Source organism: Podarcis cretensis (genome assembly GCF_951804945.1).
Source record: "Podarcis cretensis genome assembly, chromosome: 8".
Taxonomy (NCBI): domain Eukaryota; kingdom Metazoa; phylum Chordata; class Lepidosauria; order Squamata; family Lacertidae; genus Podarcis; species Podarcis cretensis.
The window spans coordinates 59,463,117-59,487,608 of NC_137177.1; the positions used below are offsets into that span (position 1 = coordinate 59,463,117).

The following is a 24,492-nucleotide window of genomic DNA, read 5'->3' on the forward strand; positions in this document are numbered from 1 at the left end:
AGCACAGGAGGCAGCAGAGAGAGTCTACCGCTTGGGTGTCTGCAGATGGTCAAGAAAATGAAGAGCTGTGGGTTCTGGACAGTGGAGCTTCTCAAACCTTTTGTAAAAGAAAAGGATTGCTAACTGATGCTAGGGCCTCAAACAAAAAACATGTAAGTCTTGCTACGGGCCAGAAAGCTAATGTGGTTTGTGAGGGGGAGGTTGTGTTCCCACAACTGGGACACACATTCAGGAATGTGTTGTGTGTGCCTAGTTTGCAAAACAATCTCCTGAGCATTCCTGACTTGGCAAAAGCAGGCTTTGAAGTAAACTTTGTGGGAGATCAGTGCCAGATAAAGCAAAATGGGGCAGTGTTGGCAAATGCTAACCTTAGAACTAATATGTATGTACTGCAGTGTGAGTCTAAGGTTGCTAATGTGCAAAATGTCCCAACCCATGATATGTGTATTCATCTCCTGCACAGGCGTCTGGCTCATGCTAGCTATAAAGTGCTAAACAAAACATTGGAGTTGTGTGGGGGAATGAAAAACATTAAAAGTTGTGATAATTACTTAGACTGTAATGTCTGCAAGGAGGTTAAAAGCAGGGCTTGCCCAGTAGCAAGAGCAAGCCAGAGAGAAACCAAAAAACCACTGGAGTTGATTCATGCTGATGTAACTGGTCCTTTTCCACCAAGTGTCTCCCATAACAAGTACTGTTTGATTCTAGTGGATGACTATTCTAGATTTGGCTGGGTCTATCCATTGAAGCAAAAGTCTGACGTTGCCCAAACTTTGAAGTTCTGGGTAAGAAGGGTAGAAAGGCAACTTGGCGAAAAGGTGTGCTCTATTCAGACAGACAGGGGAGGAGAGTTTATGGCAAGCTCCCTAAGAAACTGGTTGCGTTCCCAAGGGATTAAACATAGACTTACCAATGTGGCAACGCCTCAGGAGAACGGAGTAGCAGAGCGAAGGGGAGGTGTCTTGCAGACACAAATGAAAGCATTGTTAGCAGATGCAAATCTTCCAATTAAGTACTGGGCTGAGAGTATTAAGACCGCAAATTATATTGGGAATCGCTTGTGGTCAAGGGTACTAGATGACATACCCTATAAGATTCTCTATAACAAAAGTCCCAGTTTGCAACATTTGAGAATCTTTGGGACAAAGGCATGGGTTGACATACCTGTAAAGAACCGAAGAAAAGGTGGGAAAAGGGCACAGCAGTTGCTATTTCTTGGGTATGAAAGTGGTACAAAAGCCTACAGGTTTGAAGATGATAAAAATCTTTTGAGTTATAGTCGATCAGCCACCTTTAATGAGCAAAGAAATTGGCCCAAGATACATGCAAACCTACTGCCAGAAAAAGTTTTACTGCCGAGCGTACCTGATAAGGCAGTTGAAACAAAGCTAAGAATTGGCAGCTCTCCCAGAGAAACTGAAAGGGAGGAGGTAAAGGTTGAGCATTTTTCTCCAGCTGCTAGCATGGAGCAGGGGAGAGAAGAAAGTGCAACAGGGACAGGAGGAGGTAAATCTCCGGAATCAATCCACCCCAAAAGCAGTCCTGAAGGTAGCCCAGGGGGTGAGGTTAATCAACCAAGGAGGTCTGCAAGAAGTAATAAAGGTCAACCTCCAGACCGTTATGGGTTCCCAGCCACCATAAACCAGGTTTGTGTAACTGAGCCAGAAAATTTTGAAGAAGTGCAAGAGTTACCTACTCTAGAGAAAGAGGCGTGGTTAAAGGCAATGCAGGCAGAGTATAACTCTCTGCTAAACAACAATGTGTTTGTACCTACAGAATTGCCTGAAGGTAAAAAGCCCATAAGCTGTAAGTGGGTTTTTAAAGTGAAAAAGCTGGCTGATGGTAGTTGTCAGAGGAAAGCCAGGTTGGTTGCAAGGGGCTTTACACAAAGAAAAATGATACATTATGATGAAGTGTTTGCCCCAACAGCAAAGGCTGAAACAGTAAAATCAGTTTTAGCAATGGCAAGTCTGAGAGAGTTAAAAGTTAATCATTTTGATGTTGCCTCAGCATATTTAAATGCTCCTATTGACACCGAGGTGTATTTACAGCAAATACCAGGTTATGAGCTGGAAAAAGACAGCATGGTGTTAAAACTGCAAAGGGCACTATACGGTTTACACCAAAGTGCACGTCTATGGCATGAATGCATAGACACAACTTTGAAAAAGATGGGATTCAAACAAAGCCTGGCTGATTCCTGTTTATATTCAGCAATGGTGCAAGGAAGTGTTTGTTATTTACTTTTGTATGTTGACGATATCTGTCTAATAACAACTGCACAAAAGCAAGTGTCTTGGTTTATAAACAGCCTAGGTAACAAATACAAACTGAAGCATTTGGGAGAGATTCAGAATTACTTAGGAGTAGAGGTTCAGAGAAATGAAGAGGGCGTCTACTCTCTGAGTCAGAAGGAAAAAATTGAAAAGTTACTGAAGACATATGGAATGGAGAGGGCAAATGAGGTTGACACTCCCATAACTACCCAGTACAGAAATGAACCAGAAGGGCAAAAATGTGAGAATGCAGCAGCCTTTCATTCTCTGTTGGGTTCTCTGTTATATTTAAGTTGTTGGACAAGACCCGACATAACATTGGCAGTGCACATGTTAAGCCAAAGAAGTGCAGACCCGGCTCAGAGAGATTGGGTAGCACTTAAAAGAATCCTAAGGTATCTGAAAGGCACAAAAGATTACAAACTGGTGCTGGATACAGGATATGATCAGCAAGTGTATGCATACGCTGATGCCAGTTGGGGGGACAGAGAAAATGGAAAGTCTACCACTGGCTATGCCATATATATTGGAAATGCCCTGGTTCAGTGGAAATCCCAGAAACAAACATTTGTTGCCACAAGTACTTGTGAAGCAGAGTACTCAGCCATAAGCGAATGTGTGTCACAAATAGAGTGGTTTGCTTGTCTAACAAAAGAGCTTGGAATACCTTCTGAAATGCCAATCACTGTGCTAAGTGACAACATGGCTGCACAACAGCTTGCCAACCAACAGAACTTTAAAAGCAAGAGTAAACATATTGCTATTAGATACGGAAATGTGAAAAATGCTTTGGAAAGAAATGTGTTAAAGGTACAGCACTGTAACACGAAATGTAATGTGGCAGATTTGTATACAAAATGTTTGGATGCTCCTAAATTTCGAGACTTAAGAGAATTATTAGGTCTCAAGCCTTTGACTTAAGGAGGAGTGTTGGGATTCGCAGGATACTGAATAAGTCTGCAGGCTTCAACAGGATGATGCAATACTCTGTGAAGTGCTGAGTCAGAGTGACTCAGCAGGAGTGTGATTAATGTGATTGGCTATCACCTGTTTTAAAAAGAAAAGCCTGTTTAACAGTGGGTGTGGTTGCAGTGGTGGTTGTGCTGTAGTGTGGTGGTGCTGTGGTGGAGAGTATTCGTTTGTAAGTACTCTGTATGGACTGTCTCTTTTGTAAATACCTGTATATACCTCACATTAAAAGACTGCACTGGGAAAAACCTGGGACTCTTAGCGTTTCTGCTGAAAGCGCCGCAAGGAATTTCGCGACAGAATCCTGTCAAGACAGAAGTACTGTTTTGGGGGGACAGGAGGCGGGCAGGTGTGGAGGATTCCCTGGTCCTGAATGGAGTAACTGTGCCCCTGAAGGACCAGGTGCGCAGCCTGGGAGTCATTTTGGATTCACAGCTGTCCATGGAGGCACAGGTCAAATCTGTATCCAGGGCAGCTGTTTACTAGCTCCATCTGGTACGTAGGCTGAGACCCTATCTGCCTGCAGACTGTCTCGCCAGAGTGGTGCATGCTCTGGTTATCTCCCGCTTGGACTACTGCAATGCGCTCTACGTGGGGCAACCTTTGAAGGTGACCCGGAAACTACAACTAATCCAGAATGCGGCAGCTAGACTGGTTACTGGGAGCGGACGCTGAGACCATATAACACCAGTCTTGAAAGACCTACATTGGCTCCCAGTATGTTTCCGAGCACAATTCAAAGTGTTGGTGCTGACCTTTAAAGCCCTAAATGGCCTCGGTCCAGTATATCTGAAGGAGCGTCTCCTCCCCCATCGTTCTGCCCGGACACTGAGGTCCAACTCCGAGGGCCTTCTGGCGGTTCCCTCACTGCGAGAGGCCAAGTTACGCCCTCCCATCAGATGTCAAAGCGATAAACAACTACCTGACATTCAGAAGACATCTGAAGGCAGCCCTGTTCAGGGAAGTTTTTAATATGTGACATTTTAGTGTATTTTTCATCTTTGTTGGAAGCCACCCAGAGTGGCTGGGGAAACCCAGCCAGATGGGCAGGGTACAAATAATAAATTATTATTATTATTATTATTATTATTATTAATTGTACACATGAAAGGAGAATTAAAATGTAACAGTGAATTGCACAGAGAAACGTCATAGAAAAGCTAGATGGTTAGAGCACCATTAATTTTTTAAAAGTTTGCATTTTAAATAAGAAATAGATCTCCCATCTTGGGCTACTAAACCGAAGGTTATTAATATAGCAAACAAAACTTGTTTTTTAAAACTCACCAGGTTTGGTGTAGTACAGTTTCCAATAGTCTGGTCTGTGTGCTAATTAAAGAATTAGAAGCTAGTTAGGAATTCAAATACATAGCTTTATTACAAAACAATGGCAGTTATCACCAACGCGTCCGGTCAGTGAAAGGATTTCCACTTGTGCCGTGGGACTTCTCCCCGCTCTCTTCCTGCCATGTGTGCCCCACATCCTTCCCCAAATTTGCTTTGGAGAACTGCGAAAATGCCTAGAAAGATTTAGGTGGCACGTTGGGAGAGGAAGGGGGGAATTATATTGCACTACTGTAAATCCTTGCACTGATGGGACAAGTTAGTGCTACTGAGGACACAACCCGATGGATAAGAGTCTTAGCTAAAACAATCTGCAATCCCACCCTTTATGGTGAACAAATGAACTGGCTGATGCCAGTTGATAGATCTATCCACCTTTTGTATAATCCATATTTAAAGTTGTTGAAGCTACTAGTCATTATCACAGCTTGTGGCAATGAATTAAGTTCTTGAAATCACTTAGTCCCTTAGTCTTACTTGAAACGTTAAGAACATAAGAGCTTGCTGGATCAGTGGCCAACCAGAGGCCGGTGGGAAACCAGCAAGCAGGATTGGAGCACAAGATCACTCTCCCCTCCTGTGGTTTCCAGAAACTGCTTTTCAAGAGCATTACTGCCTCCAACCGTGGAAGCAGAGAATAGCCATCATGGTTAGTAGCTGCTGAGAGCCCTTTCCTCCATGAATTTGTCTAAGGCTCTTTTAAGCCTTCTAGGGTGATGATCATCGCTGCCTTCTGTGGTTCCACAGTTTAATTATGTGCTGCATAGTTTAAAATTCTGCAGAAGCAGAACATTGTTGTGCAAGAGAATGCATAGGCAGGTTGCTGGTAGCTCTGCTGCACAACAGTTGTGAAATTCCTCTGTTGCGTAATATTAAAACTCACCTGTCTGCTAGTGCAAGAGCCCTTCTGCTAGCAGGCAGAGAATGCTGAGGAAGTCTATTCATTTTTTTTATTCTTTGCAAACTGCTTTTTTTTGGGGGGGGGTTGCTTTAGAGTCAAGTGGTGTGTAAATTTTATGAAATAATAAAGAAAAAAAAGACTAGTGAAAGGAATTACCAAGTTAGAAACAGCTAGGATTAACAGAGAGCCGATTGCAATAGTGGCCAGCGGGAGCCTCACGGCTGGCATCGTCTCCATTTTCTCTGAAAGCGTGCGGAGATAGCGGGCTGGGGGCCACTGCTTTGAACAGGGTCTCTGCAAACAGATGACAGAGGCACAGCATGACACATAAGCATACCAGCTCTTACCTCCTTCCCTACAACCATGCTACAGCAACAAATGTTTGACATTTTCTGTTGTTTACAGGAGGCGATTCCTTACACACAGTTCTTAAAATGGAAGAGCTTTGGCCATACTTCTCTCCCTCCAGCAGCTGCCAATGCCGCAAGGCCATTGTTTACTAGCAACGTGGTTTTGTACAGCAGAAGGGGGTTGTGTGGCTTTCCACTGCAAGATGAATGGGAAGGCAGGTCCTGGGGAAGGAGCGACTTCCCCAGTACCAACCACAATGGGCCCTGTGATTGGCAGGCAGGGCATGCCCTCTTGGTGGTGGTGTCTCCTCCAGCAGCTGCCCAACTGCACTGCTCAACTGCAGGGCCTTCTCGGTGGTGCCTCCCTGTTTGTGGAATGCCTTACCTGGTGAGGTGTGCTTGCCTCCCCCACAACTGATGTTCAGGAGAAATCTAAACTCATTCCCACTTAAGCCGGGCAGACAATGGCCAATAGAAATTGGCCATGGCAACCTTGAAATTAGTAACTGTAAATGTGGCCCTCATGTTAGCAGTTCTTAGGATCCAGATCAACAGCCCCAGGTAGAAATAATACGTGGAGATTTTTACAAGCACGGCTGGTATTACATTTACCCCAGCGGATAAACAAATTTCAATGCAAACGCATTTAAGGCAAACACATGCTATCTGGCAGTACAATTTTCTTTTCTTTTCTTTTAATGCTTTGGACATTTTATTTTATTTTTATTTTTTACTTACCCAACAGTCATCAGCAAAGCACACACACAAAATTAGCCCCATTATGATAGCTACGACCCCAAATGGAATCCCTAATTTTGACGTTCTGAAAAGAGAGGAAGGGGTGAGTGGAAACAGATGATGCAGAGCTAAAGAAAAACGTTATTCATGCTTCGATAGTCGTGAGTTCCTGGGGGAATATATAATCCCTTTGATAGCCAAGTTGCTTGCAGGTTTTGTTTCTGACTTTCAAAGCTAATTGAGCAGCACTCCCTCCCCCCCAAACCTGAAATGTTAGAATCTCTCCAACACTCTCTGTTTAAAGCATTACATTTGCCTGCAATTAGCAAGGCTGTTGGTTCAGGATATTACCCAAGGCAATAACACCCTAGCACCAAAAAGATAAGGAGGCAAATTTCCTTGGTTCTGCATCTCCAATTACATGCCATCTCTCTATTCATTCCTGTCATCTAGAGCGGGAACATGGGCTGCTAATCGGGGCCATCTGGACTCCCATCTTGGGCACAGAACCATAATCTGGTGGAACAGTACATGCTTTGCAAGCAGACGATGCCAGGTTCAATCCCTTGCAGCTGCTGTTAAAAGGATCTCTCAGGTGGAAGTGATACAAAGGACCTCTGTCTGAAACCTTCAAGAGCCAATTGCTGGCCAGAGGAGGCAGCACTGAATCAGTAACAGTAGTGCAGTGGCAAACAGTAGTGTAATGCAGTGGCCTGGGCCCATTCGGCCGCTTCAATTGGCAGAAGTGGAACTACTGCAGGAGGCCCTCCCATTACCTGTCCCGCCTTTGTAAGAACTCAATCATATAGTGAAGCAGGATTTGCACTGTGGAACTCCCTGCCTGTTGAGATCAAGCAAGCACTTTAGCTATACCCTTTTCAATGCCTGCTAAACACATTACTGTTTAGCTGTTTAAAAAGTTGAGGTGATTTTAATCTGCTTTAGTATTTTAACTTTTGCTATCTTTTAAAGGTAGGGTTTTTATCTTTTTGTAATCTGCTTTGAGGGTGTGGGTTTTTTAAAAAAACAATGAAGCAGTGTACAATTTTCATTAAATAATCATCATCATCATCATCATCACAAGTGCAGCGTCTCTTCATGATTCTCACAGCCATGCCTCCCCACAGCCACACACCCTTCTAAGATCACGCAACCTTCCAAGCTTATGCAATAATAATATTATTGTTGTTTCCTTGGTCCTGGTATATCTGAAAATCAATAAAATATGGTTTAAAAATGCAATAATAATCAATAGGGATGCATTGCAGCAATCAATGTAAATCTCCTTTCAGCTAGATTTATTTTCTGTGCATGTACATGAGCAAACCATCTGGATGGAGTACCTTCTGTTGGAGTGAATTTTAGTTGTGTTTTCCTTGAAGTTCCACTGTATGGAACAGAACTTGCACACCAGTCTCTTGAAACCAAAGCACTTGGCATAAAGCACTTGGCATCTTCGGTGTTCCTACATGCTTAGCTTTGGAGCATATGGAACAACTGCCTCGGCTTGCCTAAATGCTTTTAGCAGGGGCTGAAAAGAATACAGTGGGGGAGCCTGGCTGATATCAATAGGCAGGGAGTTCCAAAGTTGTGGGTGCTACCTCACTATATGATCCAAGTTCTTACAAATGGAGGATGTCTATTATGTAGCAGCCATAACAGTGCCAATTCTGAAGTCTGGGGCCAGGGGGCAGCATTAACTACTTCAATCTCTGGATTACATTAAACTGCCCCTATAGCAGATTTGTATGCAACGTATTTAAAAAGGAAAAGGGGGCGAGGATGACTTACCCTTGCATTATGGAAATCTGTACAAGGAACATACACAGCAACACAATGCTGGCGCAGGCAAAATAGCCCCTCAGTTTGGGGATCGGGATTGTGCGATACTGGAGATGGGGAAACAAAACAAAGATGTTAGCTCGGATTTACATAATTTTGGTCAGCTCATAAGGACTAGCTTTCTTGGGTGCTGCATACAACTTCTAGACAAAAAGAGCCTTATATCAAACAAGTTCTTTGCTACAGCCACAAGAAGACACGTATGTTAGAACCTGACAACTTAAAAAAAGGCAAATTAAATGAATAGTTCTTATTCCTCCTCTCTAAGGGCATGATGAGGAAGAGAAAGGAGGAAGATCAAAAATAAAATCTATGTTGTCTCCCAGTTTGTTGTACTATCCCTGTGAGGATTTGGGCAGGAGGACTGAGTTCCGGTGTTGTCTTACCATCTCAGCATTTCAGAAACAAGCATTGGCGTTGGTGCGACACCAGGGACAAGCAGTGCGCCCAAGACACAACGGGTACTTGAACAAGAAAGGCGGGAAAGTCAAGCGGGTGCGGGAGTGGGGCAGAGGCAGTGAAGAGTGGAAGTTGCAAGGAATGACGAAGACCTAAGTGAGCTTTGCTTTCTGGGGAGATTACAGAGCGAAAGAAAAGACAGATTTATTGAGCTGGAGAGTAGGCATTATGGCCTCTCTGATGAATTAGGTCCTCCCTAGGTCAAGGCTGGGAGTTTGGCTGTATACACACTGGCCTGTTTATAGCACAAAAAGTGTAGTTTTTCCTCAATTCAGAATCAAAGAACTGAAGAGCTGGAAGGGATCCCTTGGGATCACCATTCTAGTCCAACTGCTTGCAATGCAAAAACCACAGCTAAAGGATCCCTGGGCCATCCAAGCTCTGTTTAAAAACCTCCAATGAAGGAAGTCCACCACCTTCTGAGGGAGTTCATTCCACCAATAAACAGTTCTTACTGTTAGTACGGTCTTCCTAATGTTTAGCTGGAATCTCCTTTCTTGTAATTTGAGTCCATTTGTTCTGGCACTACCCTCTGGAGCAGCAGAAAACAAGCTTGCTCCCTCTTCCATGTGACAGACCTTCAGATATTTAAAGTTAGCAATCATCTACTCTGAGCAGCCTTATCAGAAAAGTAGTTCTTCAGATTTTCCCAAAAGGAGTTTCTGGTGGTGCTCAACCTTTCAAAGGGTAAGATGAGGAGGACCTCATCTCTGTGGTGCCAATGGAGGATGGATGAACGGAAGTTCCTGCCTTAGGGGGGCTGGGCCACCTTCCACCCCCGAGATTCTACAAACAGGAAGGCCACAAAGCTTCGTTTACTAACCTCTTTCTCAAGCTCCATTTCTACGAAACATAGCAAGAAGCCACACAGCCCACGGAAGTCGTCTTTTTTACCACACCACGGCCTGCATTGAAGAAGAAATGCTTGTTGAAAACATATGCATGGGAGCAGGGTAAAACGATGCTGAGCAAGATGGAACCGCAAATAGGTACGTGTGGGGAGGGAACTTGGACTCCCCAAAGCACAAACAACTGAGAAGACCCATAAATAAGATCTCACCACTGCCATCAACTCAGTAGGCAGCCTTAGGGACATGGTCCCCACTCCAGAATAAGGCTCACCCCACATCTATGCTATACGGACTATCTTACAAGATTATTGTTGTGAAAATAACTAAGATAAGTAAAGCATTATTAATACCCTAGAGCGGGTATCTCCCAGATTTACAAACCCAGGACCCACTTTTAAGCCAAACATACATCCGGGGACCATTTCTTAATCTCCTGGCATACATCTGCATGGCTGTGACCCAGTAGTGGGCCTTAATTCTTCAGTGGAAGACCAATTCTAAGCACCAAGACCACTGTTATTCTAAGTCAGGGATGGGGAACCTCCAGCCTCCTAATTTGGCCCTCAATGTGATTTTCTGCATTGCTACCCCTGACCACACACATCTGTGGAGAAGCAATCGAGAGCCCTAGAAAGGGCTGCTGGTTGTTCCTCTGCAAGTGGAGTTTGCCTTCAGCATGTACTTAATTTGGCACCAAAAGCAAGCCCTGCTGGGATTGGCTCTACTCAGGAGTTCTCGACTAGAGCCAATCCCTGCTTGAAAGTGGGGTTCTTTGCACCCCCACCCCCTTGAACTCACAGAAGAACCCTGAATTCAGGCCAGGGCTGCAGAGGTGGGAGGAGACCTTGCAGAAATTTGCAGAGAACTCTGGAATTCCATTTGTGTACTTCTGATCTGAAGTTTGTACTGTGCAATTTTTCAAAAAAGCTGCATTTCTTAGGATTACCTAGTATTGCCAGAGACAATAAGCAGCAGGATGTCATGTGAATCCCTTGACATCTGTATTGTGTTAACCTGAAGACTCACTCTGAACTCAAAAAGCTTCCTGATTTCACAAGTGCTCTTAAGGAGCCGGAGTAATAAACCTCCTAATTAATAGTCATGTCATAAGAGGACATTTCTCAATTTCCTGTTTTGTCAAGCCCACTTCTAGTTTTCTACTTTTTTGTTCTTCTCAAAACTGAGCCAACCGAGGGTTTTGTAGCAGTCAGACAGCTGTGAGCTGTGTTTTCAACACAGGGTAATTCTGATTATTTAAACCAGTGTTTTTGGACTACAATTCTGGGAACCTGAAACCTATGCAGAAGTGCAGCGTTCTTTACGCTTAACCCCATAACCTGTTTTCCATGTTACAGTTCACTGAAAAGGCAGCAGCAGAGGAGTGTGTTTGCTTATCACTGAAGAAAACACAATCTGTTTTCTCCACATGCATTTATGACGAAGGGGCGATATTTCTAAGTAGGCCTGCACTCCCATACTATAGAAAATAAGCATGGGAAAAATCCCCGGTCTTTTCTGCCGCTCCCCTTCTGCAGATGAGGCAATTCTCTCAAGGACAGGAAGAAAAGAGTGGTGCCCTTACTTGGCTGAACTGAGGCCCTCAATGGTTGACATCATTTTGTCGTTAATTTCTTCTTCCATCCTTCCTTTCTGAGAGGTATTCCTAAGGACAGGCATAGAAACATCATCCAGATGAAATGTTTTCCCAAAATGCAGGAGAACAAGTGCACTGAGTAATCATTACATACCTTTTAATTACATTTTGCAGAAGCAAAAGCTGAAAATGCACGCTGGCCAATTTTAAATAAAGGGGGCCCAAGGTATCTCAAGTATTGCTTAGATATAAATATAGTGCAGAGAGAGGAGAAAGTAGCAAGGGAGTAGCCAGTTGTTCTATGGCACAAGGCATACACAGAAAGCAGAAGAAAGAAAGAGAAACTCACTTATAGCTTACAACCGAAGGAGGACACAATGGTTCTTGTCTAGACCTATCCAGACTAACACACACACACAGGGAAAGAGAAAGGAGAGAGAAATTTGATGTCATGCATTGATTAGAAATGATCAGATTAATCACCTGTGAAAAGACTAATGTTATAGCAGCCTGTCTTCATAAGGTGGACAAAATAAAAGCAAACATCTCAAGTTTGTTTTTTGGAGGGGAAATCTCTGTGTTGCGTCTTGAAAAAGTGTGGAATCCTAAAGTAATGTGCAAGAGCATGTTTTTAAAGCGAAAATTTGATTTGTTTGTTGTGAACCAAGTAACTAATGAGCATGGAGTGAACCTGTCTGTTTCTCACCTGAGATGATACAGCAGTTGGAAGCTCTACCTACATCTGATGTTGCAGAGCAACCTTTGACCCAGAGATGGTGCATGATCTAGGAATGGCTCGAAAAAAGAGCTGAAGGATCTAGAACACTGTTTTCCCCTCTTTGCCCAGCCCTTGTCTGATGTCACTTGATTCGTTCACAGATAATTTCATGCTAAGGGATGAAGGAGGAATCCATTTTAAACCAATTTATACGCAGAACTTGGTGGTTCCAGCCTGACTGAGCTTTGCTCACATCAAATTGCCTCTTGTATTGAGCCTGTGGTTATATCAGAGCCATTTCTGCAATCTTGGGGGCATTGCCCCACCAAACCCTAAATATATGTGAAGCTATATAAACAAAATACAACTATTACATAAAAGTCAAGGCTCATGCACAATTTTACAAATATATTGCCTAATACATACACATTTTTGCATGTACTTGTCTATGTGCCAGTTACTTCAGGAAACCTGGAGTACATGCACATATAATAGTATATATACAATAATGTGCATGAGAGCACTGTTAAAATTTATAGCTGATGCTCGGGGGGGGGGGGGGAGGCTTCCAATCAAAATTAATGAGCAAGATGCGATTAGAAAAAATCTGTGCAGATAAGCTAGATATTGAGATTTTCAGAAAATTCCATCCTTACTCATGCTTCTGCTGCCTGGCTCTGCTGAGGAGTCTAGAGTATGAGAGAATAGAAATAGAAATAGAAATAGAAATAGAAATAGAAATAGAAATAGAAATAGAAATAGAAGTAGAAGTAGAAGTAGAAGTAGAAGTAGAAGTAGAAGTAGAAATAATAGAAATAGAAATAGAAACAGAGATACAGATACAGATACAGATGGAAAAGAAGGGAGCAGCTTGCTAAGTGCTGTGGATTTCTTCTCTTCACTTGCCTTGCCTCACCCAGACCTCAAAGAGATACTGCTCTGCTTGAGAGACTAAATTCAGGACTGTATGTGGAGTTGGGGGTGAGAAAGTGAGAAGAACCACAACTGCCTGAACACTGGGTAAATAAAGTGACAAAAGAAAGAGCACAGGAGGAAAACACCGCCCAAGTCCATTTGCTCACTTCCTCAGACACATTTGCCTGCTTCTGCCAGAGCTAGCTGCACATAACATATAGTCCAGCAGTTTGTTTGCCACAGTTTGCCAGGTAAATGCAGACTTGTGTGCGCTCCCCTGTTGCCTGTTAACAGCACCGGATTTTCAGGGTTATACTGCCTTTGGGCTTGGTTCCATTTAGCTATTAGAGCTAGGATTTCCGGGTTGGCGCCATCGCCGAATGGCGGACTCCCTCCGAGCTCCGGAGGGAGCCTGCTCTGCAGGGGCTGGGTTCTACTGCACCGGCGACGCGGGGACCCTTAAAAACCATGGGCGCTGAAACCCATGGGCATGGTGACTCGGCGGGCACCGTTTGCGCCCCCCGACCCGCGAAGGAGCCTTTTTAAAGGCTGCGGAGCGGGTGACAGGGGGGGTGGTGGTGCTGTGAGTCCTCCGCTTCCCCTGCCGAGCGAAGCCGCATGCCATTCGACGGAGAGCGCTGACTTCTTCCATTGAAAATTTGGACTTTAAAAGAATAACCCGTGAGTAATTGGAACTTGGATTAAAAAAGGGGAAAAATTCTTTTTAAATTCGGAGCGAGCGGGGGAGGTGCAAAAAGGAAGTCAGCCTCCCCCCTGTTGTAGAGGAGCTAAAACAAAGGATTTGACAACTAAGATCGAGCGCAACCTTTTTTTTTGATAAAGTTATTAACTTCGCGATGGAAAATTATAAGACTGGGCTGGAGGAGAAAAGTGGAATGTGAACTAAAATGCAACCCCCCCCCCCCGGAAACCCCGGGAGCGATCCGTAAGAGCGCCGGGAGAGGAGAAATAGAGGTTTTGACAGCTGTCAAAGGAGCTGTCAAAGCGGAAGAACAAAAAGAGAATTTTGTTACGAGGACTTTGCTGGTCACATTTGTTACAAATTGGATATAAATTGTTTAAAACAAGGAATAATAAGTTACTTTGACTGTTGGGTCTGATCGGGAAGGAAACTGAGTTATTATAATCCCTCTAGAGGAGCTGTGGGACACTACAAGTATTGTTGGCACTGAATTTGAATAGGACTTTTTATCGCCTGGGAAACTGCAGAAATGGAACACTATTTTGTCTACAGAGGTCTACACACTAAAGGAGACAATAGATTTATCTATTGAAGAATGGAAGGGACTTGACGTAATGTTTTGTTCCTGAATAACAAAGCCTCTGCAGAGGAATTAGAAACTTTTTGGAATTAGAACATTTCTGCAGGAGAGCAGGGGAAAAAAACAAAAAGAGGAGGAGAGAGAACAATAAGAACAACAAGAATAACAAGAACTGGATAAAGTTGGAAGATAGACTCCTTCCAAGATCAGACATGTGAAATCAAAGATGACCAAAAGACGGCAAAGACTAATAAAAAGACGGCAAAGCGGATTGGTGAAGGACTGTGGTTTAGATGTGGGAGCTCCAGGATGACAGTGACGGACATTGGGAACGCAACCGGGAAGGGGGGGAGGGAAATTTGGAATCCAAAGGGTGTTAAATTACATTTTATTCTTTTTTCTATTTTTCTGTTTATCTTAATCTGTATTGCATATTAAAGAGGGGAACTCGCGGAAGGGAACAGGTCGATTTTAGGGGATGGGAAAATATTTTTTAAATTGGGCCAATGATAATAATTTTAAAATTTGGGGTAAGAATTTGTTGAATCTATTTGAAAGAACTGGAATACAAGAGGGGGAGGGGAGGGGAAGTCCTGGAAAGAAGCCAATGAAAATAAGGTTTTAAATTTGGATGTTTTTCTTTTTTTGTTATATTTGAAAATCTTTAATAAATATTATTTTAAAAAAAACAAAAACATTTAGCTATTAGAGCTAAATTGGATAGACCTCATCTTCCAGGAATTTTTCTAACCATTTTAAAAGCCATCTCTGAGCCTAACTATGCAATGTAATGGAAGTAAACACTGATTGCCTGCTATTTTAGGAGCGGGGTGGATTTTCAGTGGAGAATCAGCTAAGGAGAGGTGTGCTTAACCCCTCCACAACTCACTGTAACTCCTTTCCCTCTAAGCCGCTCACTGTCCGCCTGACAACTTTGTTTTATTTTGGAGGATAATGTCTAGAGAGGAAATCCTAAAGGTGGCAACCCTAGTATGGGGTGATTTAAAAATAATAATAATACTTTTCTCGCATGAAAACCTTCACAAGGGCACTCCTCTGCTAAAAATAGTAAATCTGAAGTCAAACTGTGCAGAGAGAAGAATCAGCCAAATCTAATACAAAAATCAAGACAATAATATGCAGCCTACTTCTGATAAAGTCACAGAGGAATATTGTGCAGAATAAGAAGAACATTCCAAAGAAAATGATTCAGAGACCACATGCAGTGGAGTTAATGAGCCTTCAGTAAGATCTGCAAACCAATTTATGTGCTACCCAAGACAGGGCCTTCTTGACAGGGGCACCAAAGTTGTACAACTCCATCTTCACTGTTCTTTCAGATGCTTAGCAAAAGGGCTTCTCTTCCAGGGAGGTCCCAGAGCTTTTTCTTACTGTAAACATCTTATATTATGTTGGTTGTGCTGGCTTAGTAGTAGTAACAGTAACTTTCTAGCTGCCTTGTTAATGACAGTTCTGGAAGGTAGGGTGTGTGTGTGTGTGTGTGTGTACACACACACAACACCACAACACAGCAGGATCTAACATGTGTTATAACCATGCATGACTTGCCTCTCTGTAGTCCTCTGGCGGCTCACCAACTGCAGAGCTATCTCCTAAGCAAGAGAGAAAAGGTAAGGGATTAATGCATTCCCAACCCTCCCTCTTAAAGCATGCAAATATAATTTAGTGAATTCAACAAGCAAAATACGTTCAGTGCTGCACAGAAGAGCCCCTGACCTGTGAGTTTCCCATAACATAGAAAGTATATTAAATGGTTGGCTGAGTTTCTGCATCTGTAACGTAAGGGGCTGGCTTCCTCTCAGGAAGTGGCACGACGGGGGAACAAACCTAAGATTCGTGTCATTTGCAAGACTGCCTAGGTAGGGAAGCAGATGCCCTACGTGACCTGACATTTATAGCTTTATTCACTTTTGCTATGAAAATATCTATTTTATATTTGCTTTCTAAATGTAATTTTATGGTTGCTCTTATGCTGCTCTTCGCTGTGATATTTTCTCTTAACATCCTTAACATCTTAACACAGGATTTTGTTGCAATAAAATAAATAAAATAAAACGTAAAAAAATAAAATAAATAAGCCACAAGTGGAAAGGTGTTAAAAAAGGACTGTGCTTCCGGATTTATTTATTTATTACTTTTTGTTGACCATCTGTACACCCTATGACTGAGATTGGTGTCAAAAGAAGAACTGATATGTATGTAATACCGGTACATACGACCCCAGCCCTTTAAATCACCTCAGAGAGGACCTGGGTGGGTGAAGTCTTCACCCAGGTCCGTTCTGACATCCCGCCCATCAGGTTGGCCCCCAATGTCTCATGGGATTTCCCAGCTAGCCATGCAGGAAAACACCTTCCACTGCCGTGCTGAAGCTGGGAAATGGCTGTACCTGCCCACTCCATAGCCACACTGGGCCACAAACTCCACTTCCCATAAGTAAAGTGGGGGGGGGGGATGGGATGGGACAGGACTTCTCTCCCTTTTTCTACCCTTTGTTTCCAATATTTACTTCTGACTCCTTGCAGCAGCAACAACAACCAAAAGCCAACCAAGTCCAAACTGAGGGTTTTGGAAAGAAAGAGCAGTGGAGCCTCACCCTCCTATGCCTTCTGTTTGGTGCAGTTGTCTCGCTGCTCACACTCTCTCTGTGGTTTAGGTGAGCAAAAGGCCGGGCAGCCCCCCAGGTCTCCAAAAACCTCGACATCCGGACAGAGGCCCTCATCTTCAAGCCATCGTGCACTCTGGTGGTTTGTGGGAGGTGGTTGTTGGAAGTGCGCTGCTTAGACTGAACCCGGGGAGAAACAAGACAGCCAAGTGTACATTTTAGAAAACTGGATATAATGAACAAATGAAATTATTTGGCAGAATTTATATGCAGTGGTACCTCGGGTTACATATGCTTCAGGTTACAGACTCCGCTAACCGAGAAATATTACCTCGGGTTAAGAACTTTGCTTCAGGATGAAAATATAAATTGTGCAGCGGCGGTGCAGCGGCAGCGGGAGGCCCCATTAGCTAAAGTGGTGCTTCAGGTTAAGAACAGACCTCCAGATCGAATTAAGTTCTTAACCTGAGGTACCACTGTACTGCTGACTCATCCGTAACCTCTAAGCCAAACTGGCACTCTCCAGTTTGGATAGCTAGATGGCTCAGTTGGTTCGAGTGTGTTGCCGATAATGCCAAGGATGCCGGTTCGATGCCCATAAAGGACAGCTGAATGAATATTCCTGCATTGCAGTAGAGGGATTCTATGATACTTAAGATGTTCGAAGCTACGACTTGCACCAGCTTCAGCCAAAATGAGTTTTGAAACATCTGGAGGGTGCCAAGTTGGTGAAGGCTGTTCTAAGCGGTGACCATAAAACATGAGACATTTGTTAAAAAAATACTGGTTAAAAACTGAACGTTAAAAGCAAACGAACAGTGTAATTTATCAGTAAAAGTTATTGAAGAAATATACACATTAAAACAAACTTATATGTTAAGATTACACATCTGAACAGTCTTACAGAAAAGTCTTAACAGGTGCCAGGTACAATAAACATGGTGAAACGAAATTATACAGGAAATGATACAGGAAGCCTTATAAGCTATGACTACCCAGCCCAGAGATGGGGAGCCTGTGGTCCCTCCATATGTTGCTGGACTCAGACCTTGCTCAAGGGTCAGCTTGGCCAGTGAGAAAGCAGGAGGACGCTGGACTAGGTCAGCCTTCAGTCCAACCCAGCTGGGCTCTTCCTATGACTGCAACTCCTGTCATCCCTGGCTATTGGCCATGTTGGCTGACGCGGAGGGTGAAGGGAGCTAGAGTCCGTGAACATCTGGGAGGGCAACAGGTTAGCCAACACTGACTTTTGCCCGCTCTGACCTGCAAGGCCTCTCTAGTGCCTTATGGCAGGCAGGGGACTGTCCCATCATTTATCACTTGACTCTTTCATCTGGACATGTAGGTGAATGAATAGGGGAAACTTCTGCAGTCAAAGCGTATGCTCTACACCCGTGGTTCCCAAACATTTTCGGGCCATCTCCCCCTCAGTTCCATTAACTTCACCCCAGTGCCCTGTGCCTTACCCCATGGAAAGCATTCTTCAGAATAGTGGTTTGCACAATCCACTGAGGGATAGCGCAGTTGGTAGAGCATGAAGCTCTTAAATCACAGGATTCCTGCATTGAAGGAGGTGGGACTAAATGATCCTTGTGGTTCCTTCCAACTCCACAATACGACAATTCAGCTACCAACACAATGAAATTCAAAATCCAATTTAAACCATTTAGTTTAACTGATTCAACTGATTTGATTAACTTGAGCCATTGATGCCACTGATACTCATTTACACCTCCAGTGCCCCCCCTCCCCATCAGCCGCTTGCCTCTTAGAGCCACCCTAGGTAACCCCAGTGCCCCCCTAGGGGACAGGACAGCCCACTCTGGAGACTGTTGATCTACACACCTTTCCTCCCAATCCAGAGGTAGCTGATGAGTGTGTCCAACAGGTCTCATGCCACATCCATGCTATATACTCAACACACGTTTAATCTTGGAAACCAGCTTAAGAGGATGCTGGCCTCAACTGCAGCACACAGTTTCATTTGTGAGCTGAGCAGAACAAACTGGATCACCCTGGAGTACCTTTTATTTTCTCATCGCTTTTTCTCAGAATGCCAGTGGAGCTGCACTTAAAGGCAGAACGTGGGAGGCTTGAAGCGTATTCTTTTAATTACACACAGTTAAAGAGCAGCCTTTTCTGGATACTTGAAGTGTTCCTTGGAGACCGAACTCTATAAGCCATTGTTTCATGGATCCATGGACCCTGGCAACTGAATGTCTAAGACTTATTTCAGCCTCGTTATGCAACTGCAGCCCTGCCTCCCCACCGTCTGTGCTCCCAGTTCTCAATCCACGGTCGCTATCTTTCTTTGTGGTTTATTGCCTTCGGTGTCCCAATTCCCACCCCCCTACACACCCCGCAACTCCTTTCCCTAGCTTGAGAAACTCAAAGCAAAACAACAACAACTAAGAAACATAAGCACAGCCATGCAAAATAAATTGAGGGGTTGCTTGAGCAAGATTAAGCATGCAGGCTTGCTCAACTTATTTCAGCTACAAAATACAAGGTGTGGGGTTTTGTTTTCTGCAGACCGCAGAACTAAAAAAGCGAATTATTTGACTCCCCCTCACACACAACCAAATTTTTGTCAGATGTATATTATGCGCAGGCTTACATGCACACAGAAACCCAAATGTGCCCCAGAAACCTGCAGGCAGATTGGGCTTGTTCAAATCAATGTGAAAATTCAGGCTCACTCATATCAACACTGTGCACGGTTCACTGGTCCCCAGTTCTGAGTTTCGCTCTTATTTTCCATCCCTTTTCTCCCCAGGGATAAGCCAACCATGTTCAAGGGCAACAGCTCCCATTAACCCTGGGAGTTGTAGCCAAGACCATCTAGAAGCCTCCACATTGGCTATCCCTGCCCTATGCAAGGTTCTCCCTAGCCCCTCTCCCCTCCCCCACCACAGTCTCCCCCACCCATGGGCTTACTCAACCACTCTGCTTCCGGGTTGCCCAATCTAGCTTTGCCACCACCTGCATTCCATTTCCTATCTTTGTCTGCCCAGGATTTCTATCTCTGCCCCTCCTTCCTTCCTGGAAAAAAAAAAAACAGCTCACAGTTATCACACCCTCAATTCCAGTATGAAATTCTTCATAGCCAAACTTTTTAAAAAATAAATAAATAAATTCCACTTCATTCACAGATGCAACATCGTTTGCAAACATTTTACCACGGGCATCTACTTCCCAAACAATCAGAGAACGTGATGACATCACAGCACTTCAGCCAATGGGGAGGGAGATCCCAGGCAACATTCCATTTATAACTTGCTAAAAATAATAATAAGCCAGGAAGACAAATGTGTGCACACACTTGTAAGCGATATGCACGTGTATCTTAGGGTAAAAGCACACCTACCCTCGGGTCTATCACCAAATAAGTTTTGATATTCATGGCTTCAAGGTAAGGGTCTCTGAGGTGTCCATTCCCATCTTCCACTTCATAAGCTTTGCCTAGGTGACTGAGGGTTGCTTCTGTGATGTGTACACGGCTGGAGAGAGGAAAGAGACAGGAGCACAAAAGACTTGAAACATTTGCAGAAAGGTCACTGTAAGTTATTCATTTCCATATCAATGGCTGCTGTTGACAAGCCTGTGCTTCTCAACAGCTTCACGCCTTGGAAGCCAAATCCAGGATCCTGGCAGCATTGCTGTTTAACAGCTTTGCTTATTTGCAATCCATCATAGCACAAGTGTTCATGCATTTCTCACTGGGCTTTGTGCAGTGCCTTCAGTTTTATTTTCTTTTATTAAGGAAGGTATGTAGGATTTATCTACTGCTTAATTGTCAAAACCTCCAAGTGGTTTAAATAAATTATGCATTAAAAACACCGATAATATCAGACATTAAAAGCAAGTTAACCTAAACTTTTCAAAATAAACGAGCAGTTTTCAAAGCGCACATTATAAAAGTTGCACATTAAAATGCATGTCCCAGTTTGCATGTCTGGATAGGCTTCCTTCAGCAATGACAACAAAAAGGTTTCAGCAGTATAGTACTGTACAGAGAAAGCACCTGCCTAGTATCAGTGGGCAGGGAGTATCAAAGTGCAGGTGTTGTCATGCTGCAGGAATGATTCCTTGCAAGTGTGGAACAAACGTTATGTAGCACCCTTTCTTTCAGCAGTGTGGGAGATGAGGCAAGCAAAATTTAGGCTGTAAACCTGTTAAGGCACCGATCTGTCTCCCCCTCCCTTGTGTTTGTCTGCAAAGCACTATGTATATTCATGGCGATATGATTACTATTATTATTAATAGATGCCATCATGCAGCAGCATTCAGCACCGCACATGAATTTAATGCAAGCAAACGTTAATTATATGCACAGTGACTCACACATGGATTAGCTGTAGCCCTAGGGATCATTATAAAATATACACACTCTCAATACTTGTGCAAACTGCTAATCTCATTTTCAAGGACAGCTTGCATGTGCTTGGGAAGCCCATCAACATTAATTCAAATTTATACCCAAAAAACACACGCTTCCCTCCACCACCCCACTCTGAACAAGTTGCTGAATGGCTCTCAAAAAGGGCTGGAAGCTCTCGAGGGCAACATCTAGATATATTACACAACGCAGAAACATCCAAGAGTTTACTCAGCTGGCTAGCGTCACAGTTTCTCAGGCAGTTTTCTGAAACAATCCAAGCTGTAATGCACTAAGCTCCAAATACATATACACACACCTTCTTTCGGTTAAATAGTTTCTTCCCTGCACATTCCTATCATTAGGGTTGTTCTCCAAAAGGGAACCAGCTACCCAGATATATAATCAGCAAGCTATATTTGTTTTTAAAAGCTGTATTGATTTTTATCTGTGTTTTAATTACAATAGTTTTATATGCATTTGTGTGTGGTTTTTTTAATTGGTTGGTGGATTTGACCTGTGTTTTACCTACAGGTCTTATTTGGACACCACTTGGAGAGCTCTTTGATCAAGAGATTGATAAAACCCTTTAATAAATTTGTCCATGGGCAGAGTTGAGCTTCAGTGCAGGGGGAGTTGCCAACACTGTTTTAATTATGTAAATCAACATCTTATACTGCTTAATGTGATCATTTGTTTACTTAAACTGTTTCATTTGCTTGCTAGCTTCCAGTCAGTTAATTGTTATTATTTATGCACTGGGAAAAGCTTCAGCAATGCCAACAACTCAGGATCTGGGGGGGAGGGGGAGGGGCAGGGGGAGGAGCAGGGGATTATCCAATGACAGAAGAGCCTCTATGCATCATATATAAAAAAGAATCAACCGGATGGTTCTGAGCCATTTCAATGATGGATTGGGTAGGCATGGTATGGAACCATGCAAACTATCAAAACCATGGTCAAATCCATGCCATGTGCTTTACATGTATGGTCTGGATGTGGCCTTTGTGGCTTATATGGTGAGCAACCACGACAAGACATCAAATGATAAATGCACAAAAGGAAGAAAATCAACCAGCAAAGAACATCCATAGACTTCAGAGGCAATAAACAGCTCTTCCTCTGAATAGCGTGGTACAATGCACATTACTCAAGTTTTGCTCATAGAGTTGTGAAGATTCCACACGTCTCCAGCACCACGACAAAAAGGGCATAATTTCACCAGGCTTCTTTCCCAAGTGAATTACACCTTCAGGTTGGGGAATCCTTACCCAGGAACTCCCGCAGATTCCATTCGGTTAGCTAAGGAGACATCGTGAGACCAAACATCGTACTGCCATTTCCGAAGCCCTATTACACCGCAGAGCACGTTCCCAGAGTGAATGCCGACTCGCATATTGATGTCCACTCCTGTGGCTTCTCTCACTTGTCTGCAAAACAGATCAGAAGAGGATTGGAAGAGGTGCCTACTCTTCCCCCATCTTAATGCCTACAAATTTTTGCTGGCGCTTTAATTCTCTCTTAATTACTGCAAACACCAATGTGAAATTTAGGGATGTGCTCAAGTCAACAGCCAAAATGAGAGAAGAAGTGGGATGGATCGAGAGTTTTAAACAAATTGGAGTAGGCTTCATCTATACAAACAATGGAAGACAGTGGAATACAGGAAAATGACTTATACTGAGCCAGACCATATGCCAATTTAGTCTATGCTCATGAGTAGAGGAGCACTGAATACAGAGAGAAACGAACCATCATCTCTGATGCTTTCACGTGTTTCTTTAAATACTTGCCCTTGTTTTATCATACACATTAAATGCAGTGGCTCAATGGTTTGCAGTAACCATCATTTAGAACCCAAGCCATATTCTGAACTTCCAAACACAGACTCAAATAATGCTTTAGAACTGCTTGCCTACTGTCATTTTAGGAATGCAGGAAACTGCTTTATGTTGAGCCAGACCATTGATCCATCTAGCTTGGTGCTGTTCGAGGCTCTTCAGAGTTTCAGGCAAAAGCCTTTAACAGCCATGCATGGAAATAACAGAGAATGAACTCAATACGTTCTCCATTCAAACCATATGCTTCACCACTAAGCTATGGACCCTCCCCAACTTTGGGCCAATTACTATGGCCTCATTCTCTACAGACTAGCTATGAGCTGTAACCAAGGTTTGTCCTGTGGTTTACAGCTTGTGCTTTGTCAGCACAGGTAAACCATGAGCCCAGTTTGGATGCTGTGCTTAACAAAACTATGATGGAGCAGCAAAACTTCTGGAGAGGAATAAAGAGGCCACAATCTCCTCTCCCAGAGCCCACACTTGCCCATTAATGCTAAGCCATGGTTTGGCTTAGTGTGATGTACAAAACAGGCGGTTGACAGCAACACTTTTTTCTGTCCCCATGTGGGGGACGTATACTTTGCACACTACTATGTAACCTATTCTCATGTCTTTAGTTCTACCTTGTTAATGTTTCCACATATTATTTAAACTCATTTTTTAAAAGTACATACTTTATAGCTTCGCACATGTCGAGGCCCATTTTCACACAGTTCTTGGCATGTACTGGCAAGGAAACAGGTAATCCCGAGACACAGTAATAACAGTCTCCCAGAATTTTTATCCTCATGCATTCATTTTCCTGCAAAACAACAACAACATGCGAGTCATCAGAAACGCTGCAAATATGAATTAGCAAGTATCTATCTTAAGGAACACAAATTATAGGCTTTACTTTGCAGAACAAACAAATCTGAGCTTATCTGGAGCTGCTGTTTTACTATCTCTGTTCTGAGGAACTCTGGGGCTCCACAGGAGTTGTTGTTTTTTTCAGGGACTATGAGAAATCATAAAACTACAGAGTTGGAAGGGTCCCAAATGGCCATGTAGTCTAACTCAGCAATGCAGGAATCACAGCTAATCAGTAATGGTGGACAAGCTTCTTTGAAATGTAAGTTGTCAACCATCACCAGTTTTCCCCTATGAAGCTCAGGCAGAAGGAAGTCCTGTTGTGCATACGGAAATGGGTCTTGAAAATCAACACATAATTAGGGATGTTGGAGAATTCCAGCAAAAACAGAAATGACAGTGGAAACTGCCAATGTGTGCTTATTAGGCCCATGTCTGGAAGGGAAACAAATCTGAATATTCTGCTGCGGTTCGTCTTCTGCCAAAACTAACATTATCCGTCTCACTAGCTGCTGCAACGAACAAATTATATAAATTATGTTGTTACCTTGTTATTTA

At 43.3% G+C, this 24,492-nt stretch overlaps 1 protein-coding gene across 4 annotated transcripts in view; it reads right to left on the bottom strand.

Moving 5' to 3' along the window:
* ADCY7 (adenylate cyclase 7) overlaps positions 1-24,492 on the bottom strand; it is an 87,867-nt gene that overhangs the window by 15,891 nt on the left and 47,484 nt on the right. For 3 of the 4 annotated variants that reach the window (XM_079988728.1, XM_079988727.1, XM_079988730.1), the window contains exons 8-19: positions 23,760-23,887; positions 22,516-22,674; positions 20,234-20,366; positions 16,858-17,046; positions 15,810-15,853; positions 11,674-11,727; positions 11,313-11,393; positions 9,703-9,784; positions 8,370-8,467; positions 6,579-6,663; positions 5,647-5,784; positions 4,533-4,574 (exon numbers count right to left, since the gene is read on the bottom strand). In XM_079988728.1, the coding sequence (XP_079844854.1) occupies positions 4,533-4,574; positions 5,647-5,784; positions 6,579-6,663; positions 8,370-8,467; positions 9,703-9,784; positions 11,313-11,393; positions 11,674-11,727; positions 15,810-15,853; positions 16,858-17,046; positions 20,234-20,366; positions 22,516-22,674; positions 23,760-23,887 (1,233 nt within the window). The remainder of the gene's footprint in view (positions 1-4,532; positions 4,575-5,646; positions 5,785-6,578; positions 6,664-8,369; positions 8,468-9,702; positions 9,785-11,312; positions 11,394-11,673; positions 11,728-15,809; positions 15,854-16,857; positions 17,047-20,233; positions 20,367-22,515; positions 22,675-23,759; positions 23,888-24,492) is intronic. The other variant, XM_079988729.1, reaches the window with a different exon arrangement.